Here is a 20,474-nt window from a genome sequence, read left to right as displayed (position 1 = left end):
TAGCTTTCGCTAATCGGGTCAGTCAGCTTTAACGTGAAGTATTATGGGTTAGAGTTCAGAGTCATCAGCCATGTGGCCGCGACACACACACACACACACACACACACACACACACACACACACACACACACACACACACACACACACACACACACACACACACACAACACACACACACACACACACACACACACACACACACAGTAAATCACCATGGAAACCGTTTTGTCTCTGTCTCCATGCAGGTCGGCAGGATGCAGCGTCGTAGCTGGTTGCTATGGGCGTGTCTGTGGTTGCTATGCGTCCCAGCGGTCTGGACCGCGACCTTCAAACTGGCTCTGATTGGTCCGTGGTCATGTGACCCCATGTTCTCCCGGGCGTTGCCGACGGCGGCCGCCAACCTGGCGTTGTCACGGTTACGGAGCGACAGAGATCTGAGCAGAGGGTTCTGGTACGATGTGAAGCTGCTGGAGGAAGACTGTTCCTCCTCTAAAGGTACATTACACCATTTAATACTCTAAAGGTACATTACACCATTTTATACTCTAAAGGTACATTACACCATTTTATACTTTTTTATTTTATTTTATTTTTTATTTAAGGAGGACCATGCACATTAATGAGCATAATAAAATGTAAAAGTGCCAGTATTAGCCAACGGCTAGTTTCCGACTGTAGTCCTCCTGGCAAGGTGTTAAAAGCAATAAACACAAGGACATAACAATATAATTCATAAAAACTGGAAAAACACACATGTATCCAACAGAAACCAACAGACAAAAAAACTACAAAGAGAGACAATTAACATGACGCTACTATGACAAAAGAAAAAACAAAAAAGACTGTTTATGGGATGGATAAGATGGATGGAGATGCAACAAGGGTTTCTTGATGGAGTTGTGCTAAGATGGGTTGAGAACACAACCAAACCAAATATAAAACAGTGTGATAAAGTGCTACAGTGCACAATAAAGAACTGTCAGGGATGGATAGATGAGATGGGGGTGCAGCAATGCAAGAACCAGGACAACCTGTTCCTCCTCTAAAGGTTCATTACACAACAATTAAACTTTTAGAACCTGTTCCTCCTCTAAAGGTTCATTACACAACAATTAAACTTTTATAACCTGCAGCCATTGGCCGGTGATGAGTGTCTTCTTCTGTGGTTTGATTTCAGCTCTGACAGAACTGGGCGAGATGGAGGGTTACGGCCACGCCTACATCGGACCCTTCAACCCCGCGCTCTGTAACGCCGCCTCCTTGTTTGCTCAGCACTGGGAGGCGGGGCTTGCCTCGCCAGGCTGTCTGGATGCTGATTGGCCGAACCTCCCGCCCATCACTCCTCCCAGCAGAGTCTTGTTCACCGTCCTCAGGTTCTTCCACTGGGCGCACGTCGGCGTCGTCTCAGGTAGCACATCGCATCACAGTGGGCGTGGTTTATGTCCTCTTGTCATTTCATTGGTTGATTAGTGAAGTTATGTAGAAATAGGGTGTGGGTCTGTCCCAATATGCACACTCCATCACACTTACACACTTGGCCACTTGGCGTGTGCGTTCATGTTCTTAGTGTCAGTTCAGTGTGTCCCGTTTCTCCAACGACTGAAAGTGCAGCCGCTTGATTTGCACTTTACCCACACTGAAGGTCAGACCGCATCCCAGCGGTATTTGGCCAAGTATAAGTCCCACAATGCACCACGGTGAAGTCCGTCGTCACCCAGAGCCACAAGCCCGTTTAGGAAATATGATTGAATTAATCTCAATAAAATGAAATTAACTTTCTATCTCATAATTATGACTTTTTAATGTCATATTCTATATTCATCATGCACTGTTCATGTTTTTATTTTATGTTTTATTTACTTACAGAGTTGGTTCTTACACATTTATGATCTGAATCTTGCGCATAGAGACACTTTAGGAGTAGATGAGACTGTGATCCAGCAGCACTGTTAATTAAAACTGTTGCTGTGTGTGTGTCGTAGTTGTGCTAGTGTGCGCAATGGCACAGGCTGCACTTGTCAAGTTTGTCCCGATTGCTTTTAAATCTCCCCCCACACGCTTGGCCACTTAATCCATGCTGAACACTATATGTAAATATACGTTCCACTGGCAAAACGTCACCAAAGTGTGTGTAACCAAGCGCACTGAGCCAAGTGTGGAGGAATGGGACAGGCCCAGAGTTTTTCCCTTCAGAGATTGATCACATTTGGAACTAGAAACATTAACTGAAACTGAAACAAAGTGATTTCAAAGGATCAGTAGGAGACAGAAACTATCCATCGACCAATAGAGTAACAGTAGTAATAGTAGTAATGGGGATCCTAAAACTAAAACAAAGAGTCTCTCTCTCTGTCCCTCTTGTTCATCACCAGCTCCGTCCGACCTGTGGCAGAGCACCGGGCAGGAAGTGGCCTCAGCGCTGCAGGCTATGGGCCTGCTGGTTGGTCCGGTGGTTACCATGGAAACAAAGAACAATGGCGGAGCACGGGAGGCGCTACGGGCAATTAAAGAAGCAGACAAGGTCAAAGGTCAGGACTGAGAAATCTGAATTTCAAAAGCTTATAGTGATTTCCCTCTGCATGTTCCCGTGGATTAAATAGTTTAATAAATATATTTCTGTGCCACTTTTACTTTTACTTTTACTTTTCCCCTGAATGTGCGTTTGGGTCCAGTCCTCTCAGAAACCTGGACAGTCTCAAGGAAATTTAAATCGAATGCAACTGGACTTGGTTATTCGTCAAATAACCATTCGATTTAAATTTCCTTGAGGTAACTCTGACTTGGACAAATGAGAATATTCACAGACTGGACAATGTTACAGAACCTAACCTGAAGAGACAATAAACTAATTAATTCACCTTTAATGTTTCAGTGGTGATCTTGTGCATGAGCTCAGTCCTGATTGGTGGAGAGGACCAACGAGAGCTCCTATTGGCTGCTCTGGACATGGGGATGGTTTCCGATGGTTACGTGTTTATACCGTACGACGCCCTGCTCTATGCGATGCCCTATCAGGTAAATACAACTACACTTCGTTTATCATCAGGGTTTCAAACCGACCTCTGATTGGTTCCTTGCTTCTTCCCTCTGTCCAATCAGGACACAGCTTTCCCTCAGCTGACCAACAGCACGCCGCTTCGCCACGCCTACGGCTCTGTGCTGACCGTTACCATGGCGTCCGATCAGAGTTTCTATGAAGCTTTTCGTCAGGCACAAATCACCCGAGAGATCCGATCTGCCGTCGCTGCCACCGAGGTGACGACTGCTACACAACAGCTACACAACAGCTACACAACAGCTACACAGAGCTACACAACAGCTACACAACAGCTACACAACAGCTACACAACTGCTACACAGAGCTACACAACAGCTACACAACAGCTACACAACAGCTACACAACAGCTACACAACAGCTACACAGAGCTACACAACAGCTACACAACAGCTACACAACAGCTACACAGAGCTACACAACAGCTACACAACTGCTACACAGAGCTACACAACAGCTACACAACTGCTACACAGAGCTACACAACTGCTACACAGAGCTACACAACAGCTACACAACAGCTACACAACAGCTACACAACTGCTACACAGAGCTACACAACAGCTACACAACAGCTACACAACTGCTACACAACAGCTACACAACAGCTACACAACAGCTACACAACAGCTACACAGAGCTACACAACAGCTACACAACTGCTACACAACTGCTACACAACTGCTACACAGAGCTACACAACAGCTACACAACTGCTACACAGAGCTACACAACAGCTACACAACTGCTACACAACAGCTACACAACTGCTACACAGAGCTACACAACAGCTACACAACTGCTACACAACAGCTACACAACAGCTACACAACAGCTACACAACAGCTACACAACTGCTACACAACAGCTACACAACAGCTACACAACAGCTACACAACAGCTACACAGAGCTACACAACAGCTACACAACTGCTACACAACAGCTACACAACAGCTACACAACAGCTACACAACAGCTACACAACTGCTACACAGAGCTACACAACAGCTACACAACTGCTACACAGAGCTACACAACAGCTACACAACTGCTACACAACAGCTACACAACAGCTACACAACAGCTACACAACAGCTACACAACAGCTACACAGAGCTACACAACAGCTACACAACTGCTACACAACAGCTACACAACAGCTACACAGAGCTACACAACAGCTACACAACAGCTACACAGAGCTACACAACAGCTACACAACTGCTACACAGAGCTACACAACAGCTACACAACAGCTACACAACTGCTACACAGAGCTACACAACAGCTACACAGAGCTACACAACAGCTACACAACTGCTACACAACAGCTACACAACAGCTACACAACAGCTACACAACTGCTACACAACAGCTACACAGAGCTACACAACAGCTACACAACAGCTACACAGATCAAGCCCAATAATTATAAATACTTTTCTGAGGGTCTTGGTCTAAACATTGATGGTTGTTTTATTTCTGAAAATACTGTCATCAGAAACCTTGGTGTTACCTTTGACCCGACATTGACTTTCCAATCTCATATAAAAGAGATCACTAAAACAGCTTATTTTCATCTGCGAAACATTTCCAAAATCCGCCCTTCTCTGTCCTTGCGTAGCGCTGAGGTGGTTCTCCATGCCCTTGTATCCTCTCGACTTGACTATTGCAATGTCCTTTTTTCTGGCCTCCCCATCTCCACTACCAGGAGTCTCCAGATTGTCCAGAACTCAGCTGCTAGACTTTTAACTAAAACAAGTAAATTTTGTCATATAACTCCTGTTTTAGCATCGTTACATTGGCTGCCCATTCAGGCAAGAGCGGATTTTAAAGTTCTTCTTTTAACTTTTAAAGCCCTGAATGGTCTTGCACCGCTTTATCTTTCCCAGTTACTCACTCCCTACACTCCATCCCGTCCTCTTCGCTCCCTTGGTTTAAACTTCCTTGTCATTCCACCCATCAACAAAAAATCAGCTGGTGGGAGGGCCTTCTCTTACCGTGCTCCTCTTTTATGGAATGCCCTCCCACAAAACATCAGAAGTACCTCATCTATCACAATTTTTAAATCCCGTCTTAAAACACACCTTTTTACCCAATACTTTGAGTAAATTAACTTTTAGTATGTGTGTTTTACTATTGTGTTTTAACTGTCATTACTGTGCACATATTTTTATTTTTTATTGTTTTTTTATTGCTTTAACTGTTTTATTCTTTTCTCTGTGTTTTAACTGTCGTTGACTGTCAGTTGTAAATGCACTTTAACTGTTTCCTTTGGTGGTTTTCTGAATGTTTTAACTGTACTTGTTTTTACTGGGAAGTGTATTGAGACCATGTACCATGGTGATTTTGCACTTTAAATAATAAATTGATTGATTGATACACAGAGCTACACAACAGCTACACAACAGCTACACAACAGCTACACAGAGCTACACAACAGCTACACAACTGCTACACAACAGCTACACAACAGCTACACAGAGCTACACAACAGCTACACAACAGCTACACAACAGCTACACAGAGCTACACAACAGCTACACAACTGCTACACAGAGCTACACAACTGCTACACAGAGCTACACAACAGCTACACAACAGCTACACAACTGCTACACAACTGCTACACAGAGCTACACAACAGCTACACAACTGCTACACAACAGCTACACAACGGCTACACAACTGCTACACAACGGCTACACAACTGCTACACAACTGCTACACAACAGCTACACAACAGCTACACAACAGCTACACAACTGCTACACAACAGCTACACAACTGCTACACAACAGCTACACAACAGCTACACAACAGCTACACAACTGCTACACAGAGCTACACAACAGCTACACAACTGCTACACAACAGCTACACAACAGCTACACAACAGCTACACAACAGCTACACAACAGCTACACAGAGCTACACAACAGCTACACAACTGCTACACAGAGCTACACAACTGCTACACAACAGCTACACAACAGCTACACAACAGCTACACAACAGCTACACAGAGCTACACAACAGCTACACAACTGCTACACAACAGCTACACAACAGCTACACAACAGCTACACAACAGCTACACAGAGCTACACAACAGCTACACAACTGCTACACAGAGCTACACAACAGCTACACAACTGCTACACAACAGCTACACAACTGCTACACAACAGCTACACAACAGCTACACAACAGCTACACAACTGCTACACAACAGCTACACAACTGCTACACAGAGCTACACAACAGCTACACAACTGCTACACAACAGCTACACAACAGCTACACAACAGCTACACAACAGCTACACAGAGCTACACAACAGCTACACAACTGCTACACAGAGCTACACAACAGCTACACAACTGCTACACAACCAGATAATTAATACCAACAACTACTACACAACAGCTACACAACAGAAAATACTGTGATGGATGGTTTCAATGTTTTAAATATTTCTGTTGCATTATGGGATAGCGCCGGCCTGAACCTTCCTGAACCACCTCATGTTAACTTTGTGTGTCTGCAGGTGTCTCCGATCTTCGGCACCATCTTCAACATGGTGTACTACGTTGCCAAGGCCGTGGAAGAGCGTCGTCAAGCAGGGGGCGGGCGCTGGGTCACAGGTGACCAGCTCGTCCAATCAGACGGTGGCTTTGACTTCCAGGGCTTCAATCAGGTCAGACACAAGTTCAGAAGGACAGACTCAGCCTGTGGTATACCTGTTCTCTCAGGTGTTGTATGGAGGTAAAGAGGGGCGTGGCCTTAATGTCTTCTCTCTCTTCTCTATCAGGTGTTGTATGGAGGTAAAGAGGGGCGTGGCCTTAATGTCTTCTCTCTCTTCTCTATCAGGTGTTGTATGGAGGTAAAGAGAGGCGTGGCCTTAATGTCTTCTCTCTCTTCTCTCTCAGGTGTTGTATGGAGGTAAAGAGGGGCGTGGCCTTAATGTCTTCTCTCTCTTCTCTATCAGGTGTTGTATGGAGGTAAAGAGGGGCGTGGCCTTAATGTCTTCTCTCTCTTCTCTCTCAGGTGTTGTATGGAGGTAAAGAGGGGCGTGGCCTTAATGTCTTCTCTCTCTTCTCTCTCAGGTGTTGTATGGAGGTAAAGAGGGGCGTGGCCTTAATGTCTTCTCTCTCTATCAGGTGTTGTATGGAGGTAAAGAGGGGCGTGGCCTTAATGTCTTCTCTCTCTTCTCTATCAGGTGTTGTATGGAGGTAAAGAGGGGCGTGGCCTTAATGTCTTCTCTCTCTTCTCTCTCAGGTGTTGTATGGAGGTAAAGAGGGGCGTGGCCTTAATGTCTTCTCTCTCTTCTCTCTCAGGTGTTGTATGGAGGTAAAGAGGGGCGTGGCCTTAATGTCTTCTCTCTCTTCTCTATCAGGTGTTGTATGGAGGTAAAGAGGGGCGTGGCCTTAATGTCTTCTCTCTCTTCTCTCTCAGGTGTTGTATGGAGGTAAAGAGGGGCGTGGCCTTAATGTCTTGTCTCTTCTCTATCAGGTGTTGTATGGAGGTAAAGAGGGGCGTGGCCTTAATGTCTTCTCTCTCTTCTCTCTCAGATGTTGTATGGAGGTAAAGAGGGGCGTGGCCTTAATGTCTTCTCTCTCTTCTCTCTCAGATGTTGTATGGAGGTAAAGAGGGGCGTGGCCTTAATGTCTTCTCTCTCTTCTCTCTCAGATGTTGTATGGAGGTAAAGAGGGGCGTGGCCTTAATGTCTTGTCTCTTCTCTCTATCAGGTGTTGTATGGAGGTAAAGAGGGGCGTGGCCTTAATGTCTTGTCTCTTCTCTCTCAGGTGTTGTATGGAGGTAAAGAGGGGCGTGGCCTTAATGTCTTCTCTCTCTTCTCTCTCAGATGTTGTATGGAGGTAAAGAGGGGCGTGGCCTTAATGTCTTCTCTCTCTTCTCTATCAGGTGTTGTATGGAGGTAAAGAGGGGCGTGGCCTTAATGTCTTGTCTCTTCTCTCTATCAGGTGTTGTATGGAGGTAAAGAGGGGCGTGGCCTTAATGTCTTGTCTCTTCTCTCTATCAGGTGTTGTATGGAGGTAAAGAGAGGCGTGGCCTTAATGTCTTCTCTCTCTTCTCTATCAGGTGTTGTATGGAGGTAAAGAGGGGCGTGGCCTTAATGTCTTCTCTCTCTTCTCTATCAGGTGTTGTATGGAGGTAAAGAGGGGCGTGGCCTTAATGTCTTGTCTCTTCTCTCTATCAGGTGTTGTATGGAGGTAAAGAGGGGCGTGGCCTTAATGTCTTCTCTCTCTTCTCTATCAGGTGTTGTATGGAGGTAAAGAGGGGCGTGGCCTTAATGTCTTCTCTCTCTTCTCTATCAGGTGTTGTATGGAGGTAAAGAGGGGCGTGGCTTTAATGTCTTCTCTCTCTTCTCTATCAGGTGTTGTATGGAGGTAAAGAGGGGCGTGGCCTTAATGTCTTCTCTCTCTTCTCTCTATCAGGTGTTGTATGGAGGTAAAGAGGGGCGTGGCCTTAATGTCTTCTCTCTCTTCTCTCTCAGGTGTTGTATGGAGGTAAAGAGGGGCGTGGCCTTAATGTCTTCTCTCTCTTCTCTATCAGGTGTTGTATGGAGGTAAAGAGGGGCGTGGCCTTAATGTCTTCTCTCTCTTCTCTCTCAGGTGTTGTATGGAGGTAAAGAGGGGCGTGGCCTTAATGTCTTCTCTCTCTTCTCTCTATCAGGTGTTGTATGGAGGTAAAGAGGGGCGTGGCCTTAATGTCTTCTCTCTCTTCTCTATCAGGTGTTGTATGGAGGTAAAGAGGGGCGTGGCCTTAATGTCTTCTCTCTTCTCTATCAGGTGTTGTATGGAGGTAAAGAGGGGCGTGGCCTTAATGTCTTCTCTCTCTTCTCTATCAGGTGTTGTATGGAGGTAAAGAGGGGCGTGGCCTTAATGTCTTCTCTCTCTTCTCTCTCAGGTGTTGTATGGAGGTAAAGAGGGGCGTGGCCTTAATGTCTTCTCTCTCTTCTCTCTATCAGGTGTTGTATGGAGGTAAAGAGGGGCGTGGCCTTAATGTCTTCTCTCTCTTCTCTATCAGGTGTTGTATGGAGGTAAAGAGGGGCGTGGCCTTAATGTCTTCTCTCTCTTCTCTCTCAGGTGTTGTATGGAGGTAAAGAGGGGCGTGGCCTTAATGTCTTCTCTCTCTTCTCTCTATCAGGTGTTGTATGGAGGTAAAGAGGGGCGTGGCCTTAATGTCTTCTCTCTCTTCTCTCTCAGGTGTTGTATGGAGGTAAAGAGGGGCGTGGCCTTAATGTCTTCTCTCTCTTCTCTCTATCAGGTGTTGTATGGAGGTAAAGAGGGGCGTGGCCTTAATGTCTTCTCTCTCTTCTCTCTCAGGTGTTGTATGGAGGTAAAGAGGGGCGTGGCCTGCAGGCCGGCTACGTGGTGCTGGACAGCGATGGAGACCGACTGGTGCCGACTCACTCTCTGGCACCCGGACACGCAGCAGACGGAGCGTTGGGAGGTCTGAGGCCGCTGAGCCGCTCCTTCTCCTTCCCCGGAGGGAAACCGCCCTCGGCCAGTTTCTGTTGGTTCAGTCCGGACGAAGCCTGCACCGGCGGTGAGTTCAATGACCTGTTGCTTCCTTGTGATCATACTGACTAGATGCCGCGTTCCCAGGCAGCTCTATTGAGTGGAATGGGTCAACGCGGCGGCCATCTTGGTCAGGGGGAAGCAGTGTCTACTTACTGCACTAGAGGTCTATCAACCATTAACATCACCATAACATTGAATATTCAACCGATTTTCAAGCCGTTTGGTTTATTATAAATGTCAGACATATACAACAACAACAACAAAAAATTTGAAATTTTTTAATAATTTTTTAAAAATGTATTAAACATACACTTCCATACTCAGACACACACCCACATGCATAAATGCAGTGAAATGTGTTGTACAGAGTCTGACTGGTCTGACTGCTGGTCTGACGTTTATATGTCTATGGTCAGAAACCCCGGACCAAGATGGCCGCCGTGTTGACGTACGCTGAGAAGCAGAAGGCGGCATCTAGTCAGTATATATATATATCTATGCCTTGTGATGTGCTGTTGATGCTGAGCGCCCCCTGCTGTCAGTCATGCTCAGTGTGTGTGTGTGTGTGTATGTGTGTGTGTGTGTGTGTGTGTGTGTATGGGATTCAATGGTTTCATTTCCTGTATCTGCAGGTGTCGACGCGGCAACAATGTTCTTGAGAACAGAGAGAGCTCTGTTGTGCTGTGCTGTGATTGGAGCATTTATTTTCTGGATCAGGTCAACACACACACACACACACACACACACACACAGTTTTCAGTTCAGTTCAGTTTTATTCATATCCCGAGGGAAATTGGATTTGCAGCAAGCATTACAGACACAAGACAAAAAAGACAGCATCCAAGACATCAACATGTCACCAGGCACACCATAGTGCAGTAATACATTAAAAACAGTACAAGTAATAGAAACATACTAATAATAATAAATTACTGTTGATAATAATAATAATAATAATAATAATAACATACATAATACATAATGCTCTGCGCAAGTGAGAATGCAAACAGTCTACACAGTGCATTAAAGTGCATAGTGCTGCAAGAATTGGAAATAAAAATAAAAATAAAATAAGATAAGATAAGATAAGATAAACAACACTTAATACCCAAGTGCATTTAAGTGCAGAGGCCTGAGAGAATAACCAGCCTAGCCCAGGAGATTAAGCCTGTCTATAGCAGCAGGGATAAAGGAGACCCTGGCACGCCGCGTTCTGGTCTTGGGCATCCTAAAACGGCGTCCAGATGGAAGGAGGATACACTAAGTTTATTTAGTCGTGATAATAATAATTGTTATTATCAATAATCACAGGAAGTACAGAGGCACATCGAACACCTCCAAACTGATGATGACTCTGGACGACATCGTCTTCATCGACACTCACGTCAGCAGAAAGGTGAGAACGCTGCTGAACATTCACTCATTCACTCATTCACTCAACAAGCTGCGGCTGCTCATGTTGTTGACGTTGTTTTGTTGCTGTCGCCATAGAAACTCAACGACGAGTCGATCATGAGGAGTCTTCTAGAGATTAAAACTCCGCTGCGCTCGGTCGCTCGAAGTTACATCTTGACAACACCCGAGAGCTCCAACATAGGAATACTGCAGGTATTATATTATTATTATACTGCAATTATACACAGTACCTATACACGGTACACACGCCTGTTGATGTGGGTCTGTCTCTCACACTGACTCTGTTCTCTGATTGGTTGTGATGTTACCAGGGCGACTGGGTCTGGATGAAGAAGATTTCTGGTGCAAAGATAACAAGTGTCAATCAAAGCACCCAGAGTTTGTTTATCCAGGTACAGAATGCAGCAGATACACAGTAGTTACACAGTAGCTACACACACACTGTCGATCGTACACAGTAGCTACACACACACTGTCGATAATACACAGTAGCTACACACACACTGTCGATAATACACAGTAGCTACACACACACTGTCGATAATAGAACATTAAATCTGGTCTGTGTGTCGGTCTGTGTGTCGGTGCAGCTGCGTGAGATGATAAATTAAATCTGGTCTGTGTGTCGGTGCAGCTGCGTGAGATGTGAGATGATAAATTAAATCCAGTCTGTGTGTCAGTGCAGCTGCGTGAGATGTGAGATGATAAATTAAATCTGGTCTGTGTGTCGGTGCAGCTGCGTGAGATGCGCCACGAGAACCTGAACCTGTACCTCGGCCTGTTTCTGGACTCGGGGATCTTTGCGCTGGTGGTGGAACACTGTCCCAGAGGAAGTCTGGCCGACCTGCTGGCCGACGGAGAAATCCGGCTGGACTGGATGTTCAAGTCCTCTCTGCTCATGGACCTGATCAAGGTGCAGCCGAGATACCACCACTCTGTGTGTGTGTGTTTGTGTGTGTCACCCTAACCCCAATCCAGGGACTTCCTGTATCAGTCGGACATTAAAGCAGAAGTCAGGTGAATGTTTGTGTTAATCTAAGTCTTAAATAGTTGTATCTTCCGACAGCAATCACTTCTATAGAGTGTTTGGTCTGAAACACGGGTCTGTCAGTCCCTCTGCTCTGCTCTGAGCCCAGGAGAAAACTTTCCTTGTATCCTACAACCTTTATCCAATGAGGAGAGAGAACGGCATAAAGGGGCAGTCCTCTCTGTGTGTGCAGCCAAGGGATGCGCGTGAATGTGGTGATGTAGGGACGAGGGCCAATAGATCCATGACGAGGGCGGGGACTGCTAACTCCATCTGCTGACAGGAAGTTAGCCAAAACCACCGGATCGCTTACTGCTGCTTTAAAGATCCACTGAACATCCCTAACCCTTAGACCAGTGGTCCCCAACCACCGGGCCGCGGACCGGTACCGGTCCGTGGATCATTTGGTACCGGGCCGCAGAAAGATGAAATGAAAATGAAAAAAAAAAAAATTGTTTGTTTCGTCTATTTCACACTTCCGGTCGTTTTATTTTGAAAATGTTGCCACTTCCGTTTGTGCATCTTCCCAGTGCTGCGCAATTTACAGGCAATTGACAGGCAGGCACAAACGTAAAAGAGTGAAAAACACACGTCACCGGGCCGGGAAAAACTCAATAATGAGACGACAGAAGACCCGACGCCTTCCAACAAGAAGAAATGGCGCATTTCCACTAGCACGGCTCGGCTCGGTACGGCTCGGCTCGGCGCGCTAATTGCGTGTTTCCACTAGCACGTAGTACCTGCAACCAGGTACACTTTTGGTATCACCTCAGCCCTGGTTCCAAGCGAGCCGAAGCGTTACTAAAACGTGACGTCAGCCGACTGCCTTCCACTGATTGGCCGATGTCGTGACCGACAACAGAAATGTTCCTGCTGAAGCCTGTTACTACCAGAGAATTTCTAATATTTAGACTGGCTCTGTTATTACGTGACTTTATTAAGTTTTAATATTTTTTCATGCGAGAAAGTAACTGTTTAGATCCCCATGTGCGGTTAGTTTATCCAAACGACGGCTGTTTAGAAGTTTGCCCCGATGTTTTTCGGAGAAGTGAAGCTCCAGGTCCGAGCAGCGACCGCGACACCACAGAGGCAGCAGCCCGGCTCCTGACGTGCTCCGCCGGCCAGCCTACCACCGTCACCCCGAGGAGAACAGACCGCTAATTAACTTCCCCGGTGGCTTTTAGAGGTTTACCACCGGCTGGTTAAACTCTTAAATGTTGGTCTCATTGATTAAATCTAACAATTGTGGCTGTAGCAGCAGTTTGTTTGTGGTTAGAAAGAAGAGCAGCACTGTCTTGGGGTCAGCCTACGCACAGAAAACACCACATTTACGTCAATAAATAAATGTTTTACAATGAACCAGGCCGATCTCAGAGCTGGCCAGACTCTCCGGTAAGGCATATTGAACGGTTAAATGCCGTTAACGGGACGAGAGCAGTCAAAACGGCGGTTTAAAGCTAGCTACAGCGAGGGTAGGTTCACTTCCTGTTTACAAAGTAAAAGCACCAATTCTATCGTAATGGCTTTCCTTATGATAAAAGGCAACGGGTGTTTTATTTTGTGAAAATAACCGGAAGTGCGTTGCTCACTACGGCTAGCTTTAGTAACGCCGACTTCGTTGAAACAAAATTGTAAACAGCTGGTATTTAGTCAGATTTTCAACACGTTGGGGATCTAAACGACTACTTTCTCGCCTGAAAATGTTTCAAATGTTGCTAAAGTTATATATTTACAGAGTTTAGAGCGTTGCTCGGCGCCGTGTAAATGACGTCACGGCGGCACTAGTGATACCAGAGACGTTCTTTGGTGATACTCAGTTGTAATGGAAACACAACCAAACCGTGCCGTGCCGTACCGTGCCGAGCCGTATCGAGCCGAGCCGTGCTAGTGGAAATGCGCCAAAAGCTGTTCTAAAAGAAAAAGCACCAGTCCTGTTTAAATTACGGGTTCATTGCAACAGGTGATTCACATGCTCCAAGCTCCGCAATGTGTGTGTGGGACCCAGCCGGCTCTCTGCCGCTTCATCACTTCACAGAAAACTTCTCTCCCTGCGTTCTGGATTTAAGCAGAAAAGCACTGAAAACCTGCTTCCATTACAAACATATTATGTTTGTGAAACGGAGTTTTCTGCAGCTTCAGCAGCAAAACGAGATGACAGAGTAGACTGGAACCGAGATGACAGACGGAGCATCACCCCCAGATGACTGATATTAATATTATTGTGATACTATATAATGGTGAGTTGTAACAAAGAACGTAAACGTAAGAGAAAACTAGGCTATGTGAACGTGTAGTCCCGTGTAGCCCCAGGAGAACGTACGCTACCCCCCCCCCCCCCCCGAAGAGAACGACCCCCCCCCCCCCCCCCCCCCCCGAAGAGAACGACCGCCCCCCCCCCCACCCTCCGGGCCGCGGTAAAATTTTCCACCGGTGACCGGTCCGCGGAGATAAAAAGGTTGGGGACCGCTGCCTTAGACCCAATGATCTGTGACTAACACCTTTCTGCCAGCCCTTTTGTTTCCGACTCTGTGCTCTGATTGGCTGCCGAGGAATGATGTAATAATAACCAGCTGCTCTGATTGGCTGCCGAGGAATGTTGTAATAATAACCAGCTGCTCTGATTGGCTGCCGAGGAATGTTGTAATAATAACCAGCTGCTCTGATTGGCTGCCGAGGACTGATGTAATAATAACCAGCTGCTCTGATTGGCTGCCGAGGAATGATGTAATAATAACCAGCTGCTCTGATTGGCTGCCGAGGAATGATGTCATAATAACCAGCTGCTCTGATTGGCTGTGTTCCAGGGGATGAAGTACCTTCACCTTCGAGGTCTGAGTCACGGTCGACTCAAGTCAACAAACTGTTTGGTCGATGGACGTTTTGTGCTGAAAGTCTCTGACTACGGACTTCCCATGATCCTTCACTCTCAGGGCCTGGAGCTGCCCGAGGATCCTCAAGGTAAAACATCAAGTACAGGTAGCTAAGCATGAAGTACAAGTAGCTAAACATGAAGTACAAGTACACATGAAGTACAAGTAGCTAAGCATCAAGTACAAGTAGCTAAACATGAAGTACAAAGTCAAAGTCAAAGTCAAAGTGTCTTTATTTGTCCCAACAGGGAAAATTGATTTGCAGCCGGGAAGATCCACACATTCAAACACATACACAAATAGACAACACCAAATAACATGTAACATATAACGTATCATCATGGGCAGATTAAAAGGACCTACAGCAAGATAAAATATGATTCAAAGTGCCAATAATGTACACTGTACAAACAAATAAATTATAAATAAACAGCAGGGGCCTAAAGTGCAAATGCAACAGGTTACAACAGCCATAAACAGTCTGTATATACATACAATTAATTATCTACTGTTTAGCAACTGAATGGCCGTGGGGACAAAGGAAACCTTAAATCTCTTGGTGCGAAGAGCAGGCACCTTCCACCGACGGCCTGAGTCGGTTGACTTTGACTTTGACTTTGACTTTAAACATCAAGTACAAGTAGCTAAACATGAAGTACAAGTAGCTAAACATGAAGTACAAGTAGCTAAGCATGAAGTACAAGTAGCTAAACATGAAGTACAAGTAGCTAAGCATCAAGTACAAGTAGCTAAACATGAAGTACAAGTAGCTAAACATGAAGTACAAGTAGCTAAACATGAAGTACAAGTAGCTAAACATGAAGTACAAGTAGCTAAACATCAAGTACAAGTAGCTAAACATGAAGTACAAGGTAAAACATGAAGTACAAGTAGCTAAACATGAAGTACAAGTACCCAACACTAGCCCTGCCAGGTTCTACCAGAGGTCACATGACCTGTCTCTCTCTTTCTACCTGTCTGCCTCCACCTGTCTCTCTCTACCTGTCTGTCTATCTGACCACCTGTCTGTCTCTCTACCTGTCTGTCTCTCCACCTGTCTGTCTCTCCACCTGTCTGTCTCTCTACCTGTCTGTCTCTCCACCTGTCTGTCTCTCTACCTGTCTGTCTCTCCACCTGTCTGTCTCTCCACCTGTCTGTCTCTCCACCTGTCTGTCTCTCTGACCACCTGTCTGTCTCTCTGACCACCTGTCTGTCTCTCTGACCACCTGTCTGTCTCTCTGACCACCTGTCTGTCTCTCCACCTGTCTGTCTCTCTGACCACCTGTCTGTCTCTCTGACCACCTGTCTGTCTGTCTCTCTGACCACCTGTCTGTCTCTCTGACCACCTGTCTGTCTCTCTGACCACCTGTCTGTCTCTCTGACCACCTGTCTGTCTCTCTGACCACCTGTCTGTCTCTCTGACCACCTGTCTGTCTCTCTGACCACCTGTCTGTCTGACCACCTGTCTGTCTCTCTGACCACCTGTCTGTCTGTCTGACCACCTGTCTGTCTCTCCACCTGTCTGTCTCTCCACCTGTCTGTCTGTCTCTCCACCTGTCTGTCTCTCTGACCACCTGTCTGTCTCCACCTGTCTGTCTCTCTCCACCTGTCTGTCTCTCTGACCACCTGTCTGTCTCTCTGACCACCTGTCTGTCTCTCTCCACCTGTCTGTCTCTCTGACCACCTGTCTGTCTCTCTGACCACCTGTCTGTCTCTCTGACCACCTGTCTGTCTGTCTGACCACCTGTCTGTCTCTCCACCTGTCTGTCTGTCTCTCTCTGACCACCTGTCTGTCTCTCAGAGCTCTTGTGGGTGGCCCCGGAGCTCCTCAGGTCTCCGCAGCGCGGCGGATCGTTTGCTGGCGACGTCTTTAGTTTCTCCATCATCATGCAGGAAGTGATCTCACGGACGCTGCCGTACGCCATGATGGACATGCCCTCGCACGGTGAGACAGGATGTTTTACCTGTCTGTCTGCCCACCTGTCTGTCTGTCTGATACCTGTCTGACACCTGTCTGTCTGACCACCTGTCTGACACCATGTCTGTCTGTCTGCCTGACCATCTGTCTGTCTGTCTGACACCTGTCTGTCTGACCATCTGTCTGCCCACCTGTCTGTCTGTCTGTCTGTCTGTCTGTCTGTCTGACACCTGTCTGTCTGTCTGTCTGTCTGTCTGTCTGTCTGTCTGTCTGTCTGTCTGACACCTGTCTGTCTGTCTGTCTGTCTGTCTGTCTGTCTGTCTGACACCTGTCTGTCTGTCTGTCTGTCTGACACCTGTCTGTCTGTCTGACACCTGTCTGTCTGACACCTGTCTGTCTGCCCATCTGTCTGTCTGTCTGTCTGTCTGTCTGTCTGACACCTGTCTGTCTGTCTGTCTGTCTGTCTGTCTGACACCTGTCTGTCTGTCTGTCTGTCTGTCTCACCTGTCTGTCTGTCTGTCTGTCTGACACCTGTCTGTCTGCCCATCTGTCTGTCTGTCTGTCTGTCTGTCTGTCTGTCTGTCTGTCCCAGATAGCAAAATTATTTTGGCCCATATCTGGCCCACACCTGACATGTTCATCCGGTCCACATACCGCGTGGAATGATGGCACTTGGGAGGTCCGCTCCTGTTTGCCAAAAGTGGGCCACAATCAAGCCATCACAATGCCAGATGTCAACCAAAAACAGGCCAAATAAACCAGCACTCAACCGAATGTGGGCCACTGTACACTTTTATTCTGGCCCAAATACGGCATAGGATGATGGCACAAGGGTGGTCCACAGTTGTTTGCCAGAAGTGGGCCACAACCAAACCAACACAGTGCCAAATGTCAGCCGTGACCAAATAAACCAGCACTCACCCAAATGTGGGCCACCACTGTACATTTTAATCTGGCCCATATACCACTTGGAATGAAGTCACAAATGTGGTCCACAGCTGTTTGCCAGAAGTGGGCCACAACCAAACCAACACAGTGCCAAATGTCAGCCAAGAAGTGACCAAATAAACCAGCACTCACCCAAATGTGGGCCACCACTGTACATTTTTATTCTGGCCCATATACCACATGGAATGACATGAGTGGTCCACACTTGTTTCATAATGCTACATATCAACCAAGAGCTGAATACATTAGAACTCTTTCAAACGGGAGCCACAGTTAGCTCTCAAACTTACCCAGAACTGGTTTACAGTCAAGATCTTGTCTAGCCTCCACACTTTGGAGTCACAACCAAACCATGACAAAGTTCTATGTAAAATATGAACACATCATATAAATAAACAAGAACTGATCTGAATTTGTGGCTACATGTGATTATGGTACCTCCAGATATTGTGTTAAATGATGGCATGCAGTGGTCCAGTCTTGTTGGTCTCAGGGTCAAAGATGAAGATACCTACTGAAGAATTAAAGAAATAACCAGACACGAGAAACAACTTGTGAACAGTAGAGAACTATGATTCTTTATTTTTTATTTTTTTACCTGTGCCACAAAACAGGCAAAACAAAACAAACATGAAGATGAACCTGAAAATTCAGACCAAATGCGGAACACTGTTGTTGACCTCCAATGCTCACTCCAAAAAAATCATGGCCCCAACATCGTCTCGTCTTCATCTGGCCCTTTAAGAAATGCACAAAAGAACATATTTTGTTGACTCAGTAAAGCAGCACTGTGGTTGCAGTGAAGTGCAAAACACAAAACCTTATCAGGAGACCAAACACTAAAGGCCCCGTAAAGTGATATAAAGTTATACAATATTGTGTTGATGTCTTTCAATTCTTAAATCCATAGTCTGTTTTTAATTACAATTAATCTTGAAGATATAATTTATATTGTGTCTAATCACTGACCCAATATCTACTTGCTCAACCTCATTCTGTTCAGACAACAATGAAAGATGGCACTGATAACAAGCAAAGTGAACTGGAGTAAAGCAGCTTCATCAAACACTCTGACAAACTTCACAAGTTACAGTAATAAAACATAATGTATATTTGAGTTTGCCTTCATGTTTAAGGGGAATAGTGCACAGCCATTTAATTTTTTGCTATTTTGCTAACCTTTCCTCAGCATTTGATGGTTCAATGAAGCCAGCCGGAATGCAATTAATGGAGCATATCATATACATGTTGCAATGTGTGTATTTGTGTGGTTCTATCTGTCATAAAAAGAGGTGTTTTGGTGTGTCATGATGCTGCCAGCACGAGAGCTGGGATACTGGGTCGGAGGGTCTGATCTTACAAGGTTGGTTTTCAGCCAAGTGACGCTAGGTGGAAGGCAGAGAGCCTCCATTCTCACTGGAACAAACCAGCAACATTACTCTGAAGCTGTTTCATTAAGTAAAAAGTAGGTAAAAATCTTGAATATTTCCTCTTTAATGACTCTCCATGGGGACCCCCAAGATAGCTGTCAGTCTGGTGGTGCGTAATAGGTATCCACAAAACTCAACATTTACTGGACCAGAGGTCTGTGTGCTATGGAACGGTGCTCTGGCAGAACACTGGGGCCATACTCGGATCTAAAAGCCCTCACAAGAGGAGAGAGTTGGGATAAAAGTAGAGGTGAGGTCTCTCTGTCCTGGTTCTGGAGCTGGGGAGCAGAGCACCAGTGGACATACACAACCTGCGTGGCTTATAGGCCTTTTAACACATTTGAAAAACTGCTACAGTAGCTAGTAGGTATTAAAGCAATTCTTACCTTTCTGGAATTTTTACAAATTTTTTTGTTTAAGCTAAAATGCTATTAATAATCTAATGAACCACTAAAATGTAAGAGAAATTCAGCAGGGATAAAAACTCATCATTATTGCATTTTCATATAATTCTGAGAAAAGTCTGACCAATCCAAAAATTCAGTCTAAATAATACAATTGGATGGGCAACCTGGGGTGTACTGCGAAGCCAGTTTAGTGGGTTAGTGAGGTATGTTGAGTCTAAAGCCAGGCTCTCCTGTACTACAAATGTGGCTCTCTTTTAACCCGGCTAGATCTCCATGGTAACTTATGCTTAGCTCATAACCTGGTCCCGACCAGGTTATATTCAGAGTTTAATCATAAAACCGGCTATAAAAGCGCCGCTGTTTCACTATTTTAACTTATTTACGACTGCGTCACCTTTACTTTGAAAGTCCAGTGGAGCTGGATCAGAACGGAGCGTTTGTACGGAGGGAGAGACCACACTGGCCCGCTGCTGTTGACTTTCTCTCTGAGCGTCTCCGCCGAGAGTTGTCTCCGCCTACAGTTGTTCTCCTCACCCGTTGAGCTGAGCGTCAGGAGCTCATTATATATTAGGCTATAGCCTATATATTTTACTTTTATATACAGTCAGTGTCACACTGAAAGAAGTTGTGCACTCGCAGCAGGACAGACAATCAGATGGATAATCGGTAAAGTTAATCATTTCACTTAATGTGGCCATGAATAAATTAATTCTGATGTTTCGCCTTATATGTCAGTGTTGCCCAAACGCAAACCTTGAATAGGTCTCCGCTGTTTTCACATTTAAAAAGGTCTTTGTTGTCTTTGTACAGAGACAATATGAGATTTGCTTGTAGTGCAGCACCTAAAAAAAAC

At 45.8% G+C, this 20,474-nt stretch overlaps 1 protein-coding gene across 1 annotated transcript in view; it reads left to right on the top strand.

Moving 5' to 3' along the window:
• The first annotated feature begins 249 nt into the window (after positions 1-249).
• LOC146968214 (retinal guanylyl cyclase 2-like) overlaps positions 250-20,474 on the top strand; it is a 39,541-nt gene continuing 19,316 nt past the window's right edge. The window contains exons 1-14 of the mRNA XM_085760022.1: positions 250-495; positions 1,178-1,408; positions 2,373-2,528; positions 2,873-3,015; positions 3,100-3,255; positions 6,608-6,757; positions 9,408-9,630; positions 10,238-10,322; positions 10,917-11,001; positions 11,097-11,213; positions 11,333-11,413; positions 11,758-11,934; positions 14,853-15,006; positions 16,720-16,863. Of these exons, the coding sequence (XP_085616148.1) occupies positions 255-495; positions 1,178-1,408; positions 2,373-2,528; positions 2,873-3,015; positions 3,100-3,255; positions 6,608-6,757; positions 9,408-9,630; positions 10,238-10,322; positions 10,917-11,001; positions 11,097-11,213; positions 11,333-11,413; positions 11,758-11,934; positions 14,853-15,006; positions 16,720-16,863 (2,143 nt within the window). The 5' untranslated portion in view covers positions 250-254. The remainder of the gene's footprint in view (positions 496-1,177; positions 1,409-2,372; positions 2,529-2,872; positions 3,016-3,099; positions 3,256-6,607; positions 6,758-9,407; positions 9,631-10,237; positions 10,323-10,916; positions 11,002-11,096; positions 11,214-11,332; positions 11,414-11,757; positions 11,935-14,852; positions 15,007-16,719; positions 16,864-20,474) is intronic.

The sequence above is a fragment of the Trachurus japonicus genome, chromosome 18 (assembly GCF_045865225.1).
Source record: "Trachurus japonicus isolate A0001 chromosome 18, Traja_1.0".
Classification (NCBI taxonomy): domain Eukaryota; kingdom Metazoa; phylum Chordata; class Actinopteri; order Carangiformes; family Carangidae; genus Trachurus; species Trachurus japonicus.
The sequence above is the reverse complement of the archived record's forward strand: the minus strand, read 5'-3'. Positions and strand labels throughout refer to the sequence as shown.